The 15,640-nt window shown below is 29.0% G+C and overlaps 2 protein-coding genes across 3 annotated transcripts in view; one reads left to right on the top strand and one right to left on the bottom strand.

Moving 5' to 3' along the window:
* Positions 1-8,878, bottom strand: part of Pez (protein tyrosine phosphatase non-receptor pez) — a 32,011-nt gene extending 23,133 nt beyond the window's left edge. Inside the window, exons 1-3 of the mRNA XM_067263688.1 lie at positions 8,854-8,878; positions 6,977-7,237; positions 3,221-3,390 (exon numbers count right to left, since the gene is read on the bottom strand). Of these exons, the coding sequence (XP_067119789.1) occupies positions 3,221-3,390; positions 6,977-7,150 (344 nt within the window). The 5' untranslated portion in view covers positions 7,151-7,237; positions 8,854-8,878. The remainder of the gene's footprint in view (positions 1-3,220; positions 3,391-6,976; positions 7,238-8,853) is intronic.
* Positions 8,879-13,536: 4,658 nt separating this feature from the next.
* LOC136969695 (uncharacterized) lies at positions 13,537-15,373 on the top strand. Of its 2 annotated transcripts, none has more exons than XM_067263974.1 (3): positions 13,537-13,740; positions 14,492-15,003; positions 15,082-15,373. In XM_067263974.1, exons 2-3 carry the CDS (start codon positions 14,500-14,502, stop codon positions 15,145-15,147), a joined length of 570 nt encoding a protein of 189 aa, XP_067120075.1. In that variant the 5' UTR covers positions 13,537-13,740; positions 14,492-14,499; the 3' UTR covers positions 15,148-15,373. The 2 variants fall into 2 exon arrangements, with proteins under 2 accessions (XP_067120075.1, XP_067120076.1); XM_067263975.1 differs by having other exon boundaries at positions 13,676-13,744.
* Positions 15,374-15,640: the final 267 nt, after the last annotated feature.

The raw sequence follows: 15,640 nt of genomic DNA, 5'->3' as shown, positions 1-15,640 counted from the left end.
AATTTTACTATTACAAATCAAAAAACTTTATTTAAAACCATTATTGTAATTTTTAGAACACAATAAACGAGCAATTATTTATTGTGACATCATCACAACACCAAGCTGCAATTTTTAATATTTTTAATTTAAAATATATGCTCTCCACCTCAAATTAGTACTGTCTTGCCACTGAACATCATACAAGGTCTGTTCAAAAAATGACTGTTTGAATTGCACAGCTCCAGTTGGTTCCAGGGAAATCCGCTTGGTGTCGCTAGGTTCGTACAGATCGTCTGGTGATAAAGCTGTTTCCCGATTACAGATATCTTTATTTGTTGATTAGCTATGTGGTTTTTAGTGAAGTGCGATTTTTTCGTTTGTCGGATTTCAGAATGAATGACCTGAAGAAGCAACGAATTGCTGTGAAATTTTGTGTTAAACTTGGAAAATCTGCGACTGAAACATTTGCTATGCTCAACATAGCTTACAGTGATGTTGCTATGAAGCGTACGAAATGTTTCAAGTGGCATGAACGTTTTAAGGGTGGTCGACAGTCGATTGAAGACGATGAGCGTCCTGGACATCCTTCCAAGTCAACTGACGACCCACACATCGACAAAATCAACGTCTGACCATCAGGGAGCTTGCAGAAGAGTGTGGGATATCAGTTGTATCTTGTTACGAAATTTTGACCAAAAAATTGAAGATGCACCACATTGCTGCAAAATTTGTGCCACGCCTGATGACAGACAACCAAAAAGCCAATCGCATCTAGGTTTGTCAGGAACTGCTTAATCATTCAGAAAAAGATGAAAACTTCTTGTCAAGGATCATAACAGGTGATGAATCATGGGTTTTTGGTTATGACATTGAAACAAAGGTCCAATTGTCCCAGTGGGTGGGTGAAACATCCCCCAGACCCAAAAAAGCTCGCCAAGTTTGATCCAACGTTAAGGTGATGCTGACAGTTTTCTTTGATGCTAAGGGCGTTGTTCACCACGAGTACCTCCCCAAGGCTCCACAGTGAACCAGACTTACTACACTGAAGTTCTGAAACGTCTGAGGGACGCCATCTGTCGCAAAAGGCCAGAAATGTGGAGGAGTGGTGACTGGTTTCTCCATCACGACAATGCTCCAGCCCATTCAGCCCTCAGAACTCATGAGTTTTTGGCCAAACACTCAATTACTGTTCTTCCCCACCTCCTACTCACTTGACCTTGCTCCTTGTGACTTTTTCTTGTTCCCCAAACTCAAAAGACCCTTGAAAAAAAGATTTGAGACGATTCCCGAGATTAAGGCAAATGCGACGAAGGTGCTGAAGGACGTTACAATAGAAGTGTACCAGGACTGTTTCAACAAGTGGAAACACCATTGGGATAAGTGTGTGCATTGAAAAGGAGAGTACTTTGAAGGGGACCCAGACATGTAACAACGTCAGTCCACGTATTTTTTGAACGTACTTTTCCTGTTATCAATAGAGTCGGGCTGGTCATCTTATCTAACTCCTTTCAGGGGAAAATTTTTTAATTGAAATCATATGACTTCTGGTTTGTATCAGAAGTTTGTATATAGTTAATCGGGGCCTTTTTCCCCTAAGCTTTCCACATCTGGTCTCAACTTTCATCTATCTAACTCCATTTTCGAAATTAAGGAAGGACAGACAGGCGACAATGGGAATTTATAGGTCTACAATTTTTTCAAATTGCAGCCCAATCAAAATATTATATAATTATTATAAAATGACTATTTTTAATATAATGCATTTATGTTAGTAAAATTACAGATGCTCAATAATGAAATAAATTTATTCATCAAATTTTGATTTGATTTTAAATTCTTTTAAACAAGCAAATTATAACTGAATTTAAATAGTCTCCTTGGAACATATAAGCATAACAATTAAATTAATGCAAATTTTTTGGTGTGGTGCATATCTGAAATTAAGAAAACAGCTCTAGACAATCCTAAAATTGTTTAACTGATAAATTCTAATTAATAAAATGCCATCAGTATCAAGAAATGAGCCCAAAATATTGTATATACATCTTACATAATTACCACATATGCTAAAACAGATAGAACAAATCATTTTCATACATCAATACAGCTATAAAAAGATATTACAGGATATTCTCTTCTTTTGTAAAATTCTTTATTTAGATATAGATCTTAAAAGTTATATACTATATTTGATCATGTAAGAAATAAAAACAAAAACAAGAAAATTCATTAAAAACATGTATCCAAAGCTATTAAATCAAGCAGCAAGTAAAAAGAAAAGATTTAATACTGAAATGACAATTAGAATAATTAGAGAAGAGTTAAAAGAGCACAAAAAAGTCATCAAGAAAGAAGTAAAACAGAAAATCAAATATTAACATTTAAAAAAAAAAAAAGGAAAAAATATGGGCCCAGAAACAGCTATGACTTGTCTTAAAAATATACTATAATTAACTAATGCGTATTACTAATTTTACTGTTATTTTGACAGTATTTGTTATATTTTATAACAAATACTGTCAAAATGTGCAAGTAATATGCAGTAATCACGAGTTTAAAATTTCTTTGTAAATAAAACTTCGGGTGTTATGAATATTAAAATTTTTAAAAACATCTACTTAATGTAAATTGAGTTATATAATATAATATATAAGATGCAATGTATTCTGATTTTTTGTTTTTCTTTTTTATAAATCTAGAATAAATATTTTGAAAATGTTAGAGGTATTCATGATGAGAGTTTTTCTCACTTTTTTAAAAGCTAAATTGTACAAAAGCTGTGAATCATGAACATTCATCTGGACTGGATGATTTCAGAAAAGTAGCAAAAATAAAACTTTTGGTATTGTCATTTCAACTTTATTGGTTGACTTTGTATTTTTAAACTAACAGAAATGGCACAGCAACTAGTCGCTCTGTTGGGGAACTTTGATAATCGGCAAATGTTGCTCCAAGACCACTTTTCTTTAATCCGACGGCTTTTGTTATGGAACTTGTACTAATAAAATCAAGGTCAAGAGAAGCAATGCTTTCACTTCACGACTTTTAAAAAGCTGCAAAAGCCTGTACAGCAAGAAAAACTATGGATTGTAAATATCTATTACAAGATATATTTTAGATATGCTAAAGTATAAAGCATAACAAAAAAATTTTTAATTTGGCAACGACAATATTCTTATATGCTTTATTTCATTTAAATTTAACAATATAAATAATAAAACTGAATTATTTTGCTCACCTTGTCACTTCATCATGAAGTAAGCTAACATCAGATACGAAAAACATAACACCCAAATATAAACAACATTCTTGTGCATATTTGTCCAATTGTTTTTTTAATGGTCTTTCTAAATCAATCCACCAGAACGTTCCTCGTTTTGATAAAAATCGAAGCCCAAAGTACATTGGCTAAAAGTAAATAATAATTGAGTGCTTTCAAACAGATAAAAATTTCATCTAAAGTTACCTAAAATACAATTAAAACAAATTATTAGCACCAATTTTCTGTTCTCAGAAAAATAAAATTAATGAAAAAAATCCACACTAATATTCTACATGTATTCATTTTCTGAAATAAACTATGATTAGTAATATTCTTAAAATTCAATTCTAATAAAAAATTTTCAATAAAAAACAAAAATTAATACTATATTTTAATTAATATGTTCAAGTTTTGAAAATTAAGTTTAACTACACAACTAAGCATTTTCACTTCTAACAAGTTCCTTTAGCTTGACAATGTTTTTTTTCTTTTTACAGAACAGAGGATATTGTTTTTAAATGGCTACAATCAAACAAAACACTGAACAAAATGTATAATGACACTAATAACAATCCAAAAGAATTATTATTTAATTATATATACACAGTAAAATACTGTATGTAGAAGAAACTAAAACGTCCAATCACCAGGACCAGCAGTCTTCCATTGCAGAGACAACATTTTATTAGAAACTATGCTTCTACAAAAATATACACAACAGTTTACATGTTTGCATATAAACAAGTAAATTATTTCATGTAATATATTATATAGATATGTATTACATGCCTCTGTATTTATATTTTAAACTTAGTTTTTAGAAAAAGAGCACTGGTTATAACTACTGGTATGTATATATGCTTACAACATATAGAATTTGTTTTTACTGGGCAATTGCAGTACTATGTACCAGCTATCAAAACTTTTTGTTCTACCTGCTGGTATGGATACCAGCACATTTTGGCTGAAAAAAGTCCTGATTATAACTAGTGGAAATATCTGGCATTGCCTAGGAAAATTTGATCTTGCACCCTTGATGTAGAAAAATTTACAAAAGAAAATTTACACTCAAAAATAGTTTTATTATAAAGCAGATTGACGTAAAATATTCTAGTTTTTGGGTAAGGCAATACAATTTTGTCAAACAGTGCCCTTTGTTCCAAAGGAAACAATGATCGAAGAACTTAAATCTTACTTGAAAACTTCAATCTCTAGAGATTGAAGTTTTCAAGTGAGCCTCTAGAGCACAAGCTGGAGATGGTGCTATAATTACATGACCAAACTGCTATTAATTTAAAAACTAGCCTGTCCAAATACAGTGAATGAATAAAATATGCTTTTTGTCGAATAAACATTTTCATCTACTTTAGGACTATTAGTTATTATTTATATGTAAAAATCTTTTTATAACCATTTCTTTATCAAAGATGTTATGATATATTTGCAGTAAAATTTTACTTGTTTAGAATGTAAGGAGTGTTTTCTTTACACATTTATTAGTCATTTTGATAATTAATAAACTAATTTTAAACAGTTTAATATCTAAACTACAATATATATTATATAGTATTCTATTGTTTTATGTAGCTATAATCAGTCCCAAAATTAAGTATTACATTAAACTTCTAAAAAACTGATTATAATACAACTTTAAATGATCTTGTTTTTATAGTTATCTTCTACAGTTTAATATATTTATCATATTTCTATGTCTTCAGATGATGGAAAGTATTCTTCATATGTAAACTGACTTTTTAAACAATGAGAATAGTCCTCATTGTATTCAGTTTACATACAATACCCTTATATTTTTTTTATTTTATGACATTCTTGTTTATATATTAATGTAGGTGCAAAAAAATTATCTAAAAACAGAATTACTGAATTATAAAATAAATGCATTTATTTATATAGGAGAATTTTTATAATTAAAAACAAATATATACTCTTCTATAAAAATTATCTTATTTGTGATCTTTTAACTGTAGCATTTATAGCTTAAAACATTTCAAATACTACTGTATTTTCCGGCGTATAAGACGACCCCCGACTTTTGAGAATACTTTCCTGGGTTAAAAAGTCGTCTTATACGCTGGAAAATACGGTACTTTAGTTAAATAAAAATAATATAAATCAATCATACAATCATTTTTACATTACAAATAGCATTTAAATTATTAATGTAATTGTCAGTCAGATGTCTCTGCACTAGTAAACATTCACTCACTTCCATGACGGACTGGGATCTTTACAAATTTTTATCAGTAATTTTAGATTAGGAGGTATCAATTTCCATGTTTCATCTTTGCTGAAAACTTCAATGCAGATTAAGTTTATCTAAAATAAACAAAATTAAAGCTATCCTGGAGTCCTTGTGGGTTTATGTATCATGTCAACATGTCCAAATAAATATAATTAAGGTGATAATACAATATCATCCTCTTTTAATCACTTTGTAAATATTTTTTCAAAAAATTTTATAATCTAAAAGTAAAAACAGCATGCATCTGTTGTTTTCATCTTTGAAGAATTCATCTTTCCAAATACACAATTTTAGATCATATTTATTTTGTATCAAAGTCTACTAAAATATAATTGAAACTATGTGTATAACTATGTGTTAACTACATTAAACAGCATATACTGTACATAAATCAGTTTTGGTAGTATTCTAGATTCCCTTTGTTAGCCTTGAACTCATCAATTCTGCAAAACAAGTCTTAAAAATGTTTAATTCTAATTCACATAAATAATTCATTCTTAAAATAAATAGTTCTCTCTTTAAAGTTAAATTTACTCAAGATTTAACTTTGTCTTTACTGAATTTAAGATTATATCCAAACAATGAGTAATACTAGCTTTGAATTAATTTAAGACATCAATTAAACTTCATGAAAATTTATCCTTATTGTCGTCCTCTCTTTTACAGTAATTTTTTTGTGAACGACTTTAAAAATATATGCAAAATAGTGATTAGGACTGCAGCAGTGATAGATGAAGCAAAAAATTAACGATCTGTTACAACAAAGGACAAAGAACTAAAATTATGGATCAGAACTCTTATACACAAAAATATTTAAGTAAATGCAGAAATAAACAGAAATTTATAAAATTTCTGTCTATCTGATTAATATCTGAATTATAAACCCAACTTTATAATTAAGATATTAATAAAAATGATTTATAATTGAAATTCTTTTTACATAAAATAAGAAAAACACTAAAAGTTTGCAAAAATTGAAAAATTTAGTCAAAGTCACAATTATAAAATTTGAAATTCGTGATTTACTACAAATATTTTATTGTTATAATTTCTAGAAATTATTTTAAATGAAAGATCTTACAATTTATATCAAACATCAGAATAAAATACAACATGGCATAGTATAATAAATTTTATACTCCAAATTAGAAAATCAATAATAAATTTGGATTATGAAACCAAAAAAGATTAGTTATTCTCAATTGTTTAACAAACAAAATATAAAATTGTGAACTCTAGTTTTACACATGTATTAATTCTGATTATTATGATATTTTATTTTCATTACTCTAAATTTATTAAATCAATCCACAAATACATCTAATGTATATAGATATATTAAGAACAAATATGATTATTTAATTTAACATCATATCAAACTTTTTGATATACAAATTATAATTTAACAAATAAGCTCCCTAACTTAATAAAGGTTATATTTCATTATTTTTGATTTAATAAATACTGACCTGTTGTAAACCTAGTCTCTGGCAAACATTATGTAGACATTCCTGTCCAATGCTTTGGGAAGACAGAGTGCATTCAACAGTTGTATTGTCTAATAATTCCACAGAAATAACAAAAAGATTTTTTGACACAACATTATATTGCCTGCTTTTCTTTAACTTGAGCTTAAACGGCATTTTATAATTTCACAGGATATTAAGGATGCTGCTATTTGCTTTCATTGACCACTGCATTTTTTGCTATGTGAATTTTTTCAGATAATTCTGTAAAATGAAATAAGTTTTGTTGGTTAATTTTGGAATAAATTTTCTTATTAAAAATGTTTAAACTATAATAGTTTGCTTACAGAGTCATATCAAGAGCTATAATAATTTATTAATTTATAAATCTATAAATCCAGATGTTATATAACAATAAAATTAATTTATGTAGTAATCAAGATTTTTTTTAAAACTCTTCCCACCCTGTGGCCTCTTGACAGACCCATTATGGGTTCAGCCAGGCCCACAATGGGGCAGCCAGGTGGTGAGGGATGGGGCCGACATATCCGGTCCGCCCAACCCCCAAAAAATTCCCAGGGAGTTTTTGACCTGTCCGGATTCGATCCCGGGTCTCCCGGAGCAATAGGCTGCTCAGGCCACTCAACCACCCAGCAGTCAGTAATCCAAGATTATATTAAAAAAAATTTATTTTTTTCATCAAAGTTGAAAGAATTTAGCAAACTCATCATAGATAAATTTTATCATATTGTTATTTTAAAACAAACTATTAGTTTCAAATTCTTAAAATTTTATTTAACTTGGATATAGTTTATATATATATAATAGATTTTTATAATATACATACATATATTATAAAAATCTTATTGGATTACATAATTCAATAAAAATTTTTCACATATTTTTATTTGCATTTGTAAAATATAAACGTGTTATAAAATATACACATCATTTTAATTTATAAACAATTATTGCCATTCTCATAACTTTATACATTATAACTATATGTTTCTTCTTACTATAATAAATTAAATAATTTATCATAAAAGTTTATATAACTTGACCATTTTGTAAATAAATAAATCACCACTAATTGCAGGAAGCCAAATTTTATAACCTGTAATTAAAAGAAAAGAATTAAAACAATGTACACTTAAGATATTTCTTTTGTTTTCAGCTTTGAATATTTCTTTTATGCCTCATCTATGAATCACCACACAAATTTTTACGTAAATAAAACAATGTAAGAGAATTATAATCAACTTGATTACATTTATAATAATTTTTGTCATATAACATATTTGAATTTAATTCATTTTTATACTATAAACAAGACACAGTGCCTTGTTTATAGTATACAGTATTACAAATCCAGCAAGTCTAATTTGTATAATGAATGTCACATTATTAAATATCTAATCATAACCTCTACATGACAGTTGTAAGAGCCAGAATCATATATAAGAATTTCAAGAGAGCTGAATAATTAATAAGTATTAACAACATCTTAATTGAGCAATACTTGGTTAAGTAAGTGAAAAATAAATAAAAAAAAAGAAGAGATAATTGTTGGTGTGACTCCCACATAAATTCTTGGGTGTACCCTTCTATCTAACATGATTCTAGAGTAATGTCATAAGTATTTAACATTGTATATGATAAATTTAAGCCAACAGAGACATTAATACAGGGATAAATGACATATATCTTATGTATTTACAACAACAAACCTCATATCAGTTGTCAAGGTCTTAATCTTAAGTTATTCTCGATTTATATTAGAAATAAATAGATTCGATAATATAATGTTTACTCGTTAAGAATTCTTAAAATGGTGTATAAATAGGGAAAAATAAGTAAAAACACGTCAATTTCCTTACCTAAAAACAGCGGAATGAAAGCGATGTACTACGACCCATGCCTAAAATAAGACACCCACTACAGCGCCCCCTGCCAATATTAACTGGTTAAATGTAAAATATTTCTTTAAAAATAAATAAATAAATAAAAATAATAATGAAATTTTCGAAAAATTTAAATTATTCATTCGATAATCTTTTCACTGAAACGGAGATATGAAATAATATAATAAGAATTAAATTGCGAAATAAGGATTTCCCACGTGGCTGCACCGTTCTAATGCCATTCATGCAAGAATGGTTTCGAATAAATGTCAAAAATTTTTGTTTCGCCGGTAAAATTATTCACGAAATTTAATTTTTATAAAATGGCCAGATAATTATTTGATTTAATCTTTTAAATTCTTAACGAAAATTGACTTTTCTTGTTAAAAAAAAAAAAATTACACGGCGGCGTATTTGCCGATTTCTTGTACGGAACCATTCAACATGCTATAATTTATCTCATTATAAAAGGATAAGTACTATAATTGCAACTGTATATCGTTTACAACGATTAAGTCGATATTCCTAGAATCTTTCCACGTAATTGCTACATAAATTGCTCGTCAATCTTCAACTTAACGTAAGTTAAATCATATCAAAGCTACGTTAAAACGAGGAAGTAAGCATTAGCGATATACAACAGACTCGAATAAAAAATAAAACAAATATTAAACTACTTTAAAAGTTAAATTTAGACAGTGATCACGGAATATTTTCGGTTTTTTCGAAACAACAAACAGCAATTTCTAATCATAGAAATGTCCGGAGCGATGAATTTGACGTTTCTATAGATGTTTCGACATAAAAAAAAAATAATTTAAAACAATAGAACTAGTGTTTACTAAAGTTTAAAAGATTATTATCATTCAGCATGTTAAGTAAAGCAGAAAACTTAAATGCATTGTATCAGAACAATACATTTTTTTGAAGAATTGCTCTCTCTCTTTCTCATTTCTTTTAATTTAAAAACACACACAAAAAAATGTCATTTTTGCACCATTTTAAATAATTGTTAATAATAAATCGATAAAATTTTTTATATTTAATCACAATTTAGTTAAAAATATTCTCTATAAAATATATTATACAGTAAAACCTGTCCAAAACGGAAACCTGCCGAACGAGTCCGGTTTACACAGGATTTTGGACGATTTTGGAAAGATTTTTTTTACCTCTCGACGAATTTTTATTATATTTTCGCATGAAGAACGATAAAACCAGAAAAATGCGTTAAGAAATTATTAAAAAAACGTACTTTTTTTTTATTTTCCAGTTCATTCTTTCAGTTCATCCCATCCATTTTTCCTCATCCTTTATGTACGATTATGATTGGAATGCGAATACGAAACCCAGATGCTCCAGTGATTCCTATGAAATTTTGATGTAGATTACCCATCCAAACGCAGATATTTGGACATGAAAGAAGAATTTTCAAAGCCGTATCGTATATATTTTCCTCCATATTTGTTTCCGTATAGGCTTTATATATTTCTCCATACTTCGTGCAGCTAAAAGTTTTGATGGAAGTAGCCACGTGTGTAATTATCTTTCTTAACAGAGAAATTAAATTATTTTAAAAATATAAATTCTTCGGAACGGAGCGATTTTCTATGTTAAAACAAAAGAAAAACCTGTTCAAAAAGGAAAACTATTCGATCCGGTTTACACAGGTTTTACTGTAAATTTATTCTAGATATATATATATATACATACACAATAATTATTTTAAAATAAAATTAACATATTTTTAATATAAACGAATTAATTAATTTAATTTTTCTTAACAGGAGTTTATTGCAATGATGTTATTGACGTTTAATTATTTTTAAAAATGTCATTAACAACGTTATAATATACTGGAGACAAAAATCGTCGTTAAAATTATCCAATAAATATTAAAATTTATAAATTATTAGGCGTAAAGTTTAATATTTTACAAAGTTTTTGATGTCTTACGATAAATTTTCTCCAAAATACGTATTTTTATCGACATTCTCCTAACTGTATCATTATCTTTGATAATTTATACCATGTTTAATATAATTTGCATAATTAAGGAGGAAGTTTAATTATCATAAACGGCTATTTTCTAATATGTAGTTCGTTTAAATTTACGATAATTAACATTAAATCGAAACTCCTTCGCAATTTGCATAATATAAATAAAGTTTTAAGTGATAAATTCGTTTTCTATACTACCAATTGGCCCATATTGCTGACCTACACATTCCCTGTCGTCCGTCCGTCCGTCTGTCTGTCCTCCGTTAACCTCTACAACGGAGCTAAACAGATAAAAATCGACGAAAAGCTTACAACCCGCAGACCGGAAATATATACGATTTTCCGGTCTGGACCGGAAGACACGTGATTTTTAAATTGTAGTCGATAGTTGAGTTTAATTCATATAATACAGTAAAACCTGCCCAAAACGGAGCCTGGATAAAGAGGAAACCTGCCTTTACGGCTTACACAGGTTTATTTTCTTTGTTGTTGGGATTTTTTCTGGTTATAAATATTCATTGCGGATGTCTTACTCAGTTAATAATCTCATCGTACAGGAGAACATTGGCAGAATTCAAAATAGAAAAAGACTCATTCCTCCATTATTAAATTTTTCTTTTTTTATGTAGAAATCTATTCTTCCACTTTTTCCTAGAAGTTTTCGAATGAATATATTAACATAAATTCTATTATTTATTTCGTGTTAATTATTATATTAATACAAAAATATTTTATGCTAATTAAATAGATAAGAATCTTTGTAAAGCCGAGGTAAAATAAATAATAACATGGACGAGCGAACAAATTTAATTAATTTAATTTATACGTTTGTTTATTGATAAAATGTTTACTAAATTTGAGATATTTTACAAAGCAAATTTCTGTATATATGTGTGTGCGTGTGTGTATTTTTTACAAACAAAATTGGGCTTAATAAATAGGAAAACGGATCTTTTGAATGTATGGAATTTTGAGTGTATGTCTGCCAATTGACATTCAAAATAACATAAGAGTTCAGGAAGTGTTTCTCTTGGTTAATCAGACAAAACGAATTGAGTCAACGTCCCATGACAGCCAATATTATCTCTACCTTTTCTACACTGTTTTTAAATGTTAAATTTTTGTTAAAATAATTAATTAATTCCACAATTTTTAAATAAATATCTATCTTCGTAACGTATCTATCCGTCGAATGCGGGTTTTATTAGTGTTTTTTTCATGTAAAAACGATAAAAATTATCTTGTTTTAAATTTTAAAATTGTATTTTATATTTTAATATATGTATGTATATATATATATATATATATATATATATATATATATACAAAAGCACTTAACGTTATTTTATTACTGAAAATATAGGTTAATACATTAAGGATGTTGATGCTCTCCATCTTCCATTTGCCATTGGATAAATACTGATCACTATATTTAAATGTTTAGTCTCATATATTAAACCATCAAATACATAATTAACTGTAAAAATATTTAATGTATAATTATCTTTAAACACTATTTTAATGTAAACGTACTTAGAAATAAAATTAACTAGATTTAGAAATGACGTCAAAGATAAAACGAGATTGAGATAAATCCAATCACCTCATTCTTTTTGAAGTTTTAAATCATAAATAAAATAAAATTCTTCTAGAAAAATGTTGCCAAGAGACAAATTGATGGCAGAAAAACACGAAAATCTTATTTTTTATTCTGATTTTTCAATTCAAACAAAAATAAATCAACGAAAGGGGCTTTATTTAAAGTAACATTCCTCTCTATAATATATATATATATGTAATATTTATTATTAGACTTCTTTAACCTGTTTAAATATTTAGAAGTCTCTTAAAAAGTAAAATTTGTTTTATTTAAATACGAAAAGACGAAGGAATTTTTGTAAAGAAAGTATTAAATTAGATCAAGATGGAGATGCTAAATTGAAAAAGATGCTGAAAGAAGAGTAAAAAATGAGCCAAAATAAATAAACTCTGAGATCTAATTAAATACATTTTATCTATAATTAAATTGCACACAATAATAATAATAATAATAATAATAAAATAAGGATAAAAATTGCTTACTGTTATTAATAAATTAACTTTAATTGAAATTATTAAAGTAATAATAAAGCTTTTAATTGATAAAGAGAATTAAAAGTCAAAGAATTATTGATGTTGTTCACGAGAAAATGGAATAAATAACAATAGCAAAGTGGAGAATTTTATTCTCTTACCATTTCGATCAATGATCTAATTTCTCACTAAACGATCGATACAAGTTGACATACTTTCTTTCAAACTCGTAAGTGTGTCAGTCCTAAACGTTTCAGGTTAAAAGGTCCCGCTTACCGCGATTTTCTCGGTTTCTACGAAGTTTTTTTATTGGTTGCGGCATACACACGTATCAGCTATTTACGTCATTGGGGTGCACGAATGCATATTAACGATGCGAGTAGCCGCAACTGGGTATCGCTCGACTGACAATAGGCGTTGTTAAAGCGTTTCCCTTCTCGGAATAGTTACGTCGATAGAATAAAAACGTAACCGAGTGGCCAAAAACGCTCCGGAAGCTATTTATAGGAAGAAAGCGAACGTGTGACGACCCGCCCGTTTCTAAAAATAGCATTGTTAGTCGGACACTGCCCCACTGAAAACACAAGACGGGTCGATAAGAGATTTCTGCCATTCGCGGAAGGTCCTACTCTGTACGTATCGACCTATCAGTCACCTATGTGTGGGTGTATCCGGCGCGCGCAAGATACCATCCCGCTATATAAACACTGTCCGCATTGCTGGCTTGTATATCGCTTGTACAATTCCAAGAGACTACGTAGACAGACGTAATACTTCTTCCAGACATATGTGAGTATGTTTTTCTATTATTCCTTCTAAACTGTCCAACCGATTCCCGATTTACAAAATCCTGGCATAAGGAAGCTCACGGAAGTCATTGACACCTGTCGATTTGTTTCTATTTCCGCTATACTTTCTTAATAAATGGTATATAATCGTCATAACTCTTACCTACACTCGTCGATATTTTTTCTTCGAATAATACCATTATTTATAATACATTTATAACTATAACGCGCTTAACTACGTTATAATCATTTAAATAACGGCGAATTATATCGATTTAAGTCGGTAGAATGTGTTTACGTAGGATATTTTTTTCCTTTTAAATCATTCGAGGTAAACAACCCCTGTACAGCTTGTTTCACCGTCTTGTCAAGAGCCACGCAGGGAAAACGGATTATAGGCGCACTGTTACTAAAATCGGTTTATTTTGATATTTATACCTCAACCATATTAGCTGAAGCCTTGCCGAAGGATTATGTAATGTATTTAGTTGATAAAAATAATTTTAAACAGTACTAATGACTTGTTTATTCTTTTATATTCCGTAAACAAGCGATTTAACTTTCAGGGCATTGACTTTTCACCTACCTAACAGTTATTTTGATGACTACGATTACATTGCTAATACCTGCCATCTAGTGATAAAAGAAAACGTTATTTTAATAAAAACAAAGCCATTAAATCTCGGTTTTTTATTGTTTCTAATGTCCAAGTGCATTTAAATATCATTAACGTATTATTTGTGACCTTTCAGCTGTAGAAATGGACATCAGAATCTTCGAGTTTATAGTATTCTTCGTGATGTCGACAAGATGTTACTGTCAACTACAGTATCCAGTCATACCTCAGTATCTTCTACCAGTCGGTTATATTGACGACGAACCAGAGACTTATCCACGAAGACGTTACGTTTCCATCTACGACACCCCAAAATATGTTCAGAGATGGAAAGATAGTTCCGTTAACGACTACGCTTATCAAGATTACAATGAAGACGACTATAATACCGAAGAGGAAGATGAAACGAATTTGTTGATGAAATACTTAAATGCCCATAAAAGATTTCGTGGACCAATTCAAATGAATCAAAGAGTAGAAAAGGTTGATTTTAACAGTATTACAACCGAAATACCCGCTCCTAGTACTCCAACAACAACAGAAGGGCAGAAAGAGATAGCTATATTCAGAACTCAAGACGAGAGACGAATGAAACCAGCGTGGTTTCCATCTTTAGATAAACTTCCACGAGTTAAAGGAAGGGATCAGGTAATAATATCTTTATCGTTAAACATCTTAGGTTATCCTTCACATTATCGATACTTAAAACAAATCTTTCTTTAACAGAAATCTCAGTCGAATGGAGAAGATCTTACGCTTCAACTAGACAAACTGAAGAAGCCAAAAGATTAAGAATCCCTATAGACTTTATATATATATATATACACGACTGTTTTAATAGAGTTATGCAAAAATGATACGTGTATCAAGTGATCAGCTGCCCCGATTATCCCCTCTGATTATCCTTAAAAGGGTTTAACGGTAGCAATTCCGAAGCTCATTTACTATCCCATTCTTCAACCGATGCGCGAATTTTGTGGCAAAGTCTATTTTCTTTTCTTTTTTTTTACGAGGATATCTTTTCGATATTCTTAAAAACCAGATTTTTCCAGGAAAAAAACTGATAAAATTAGAATATTTAATGTGATAAAAATATATAAGTATATACATACATATATACATAAATATATATACATATATATCTGTATACACACGCATAAATTAAACATATCTAAGCACATGTAGTCAATTGATTAGAATTGAATACCTTTATAGACGTACTTTTTACAGTGAGAATGGATATATTGTGGTATATGTTACTGAATGTGACAATAAGATAAAAGCG

Source organism: Centruroides vittatus, unplaced genomic scaffold (assembly GCF_030686945.1).
Source record: "Centruroides vittatus isolate TY-2023 unplaced genomic scaffold, ASM3068694v2 contig_18, whole genome shotgun sequence".
Classification (NCBI taxonomy): Eukaryota; Metazoa; Arthropoda; class Arachnida; order Scorpiones; family Buthidae; genus Centruroides; species Centruroides vittatus.
The sequence above is the reverse complement of the archived record's forward strand: the minus strand, read 5'-3'. Positions and strand labels throughout refer to the sequence as shown.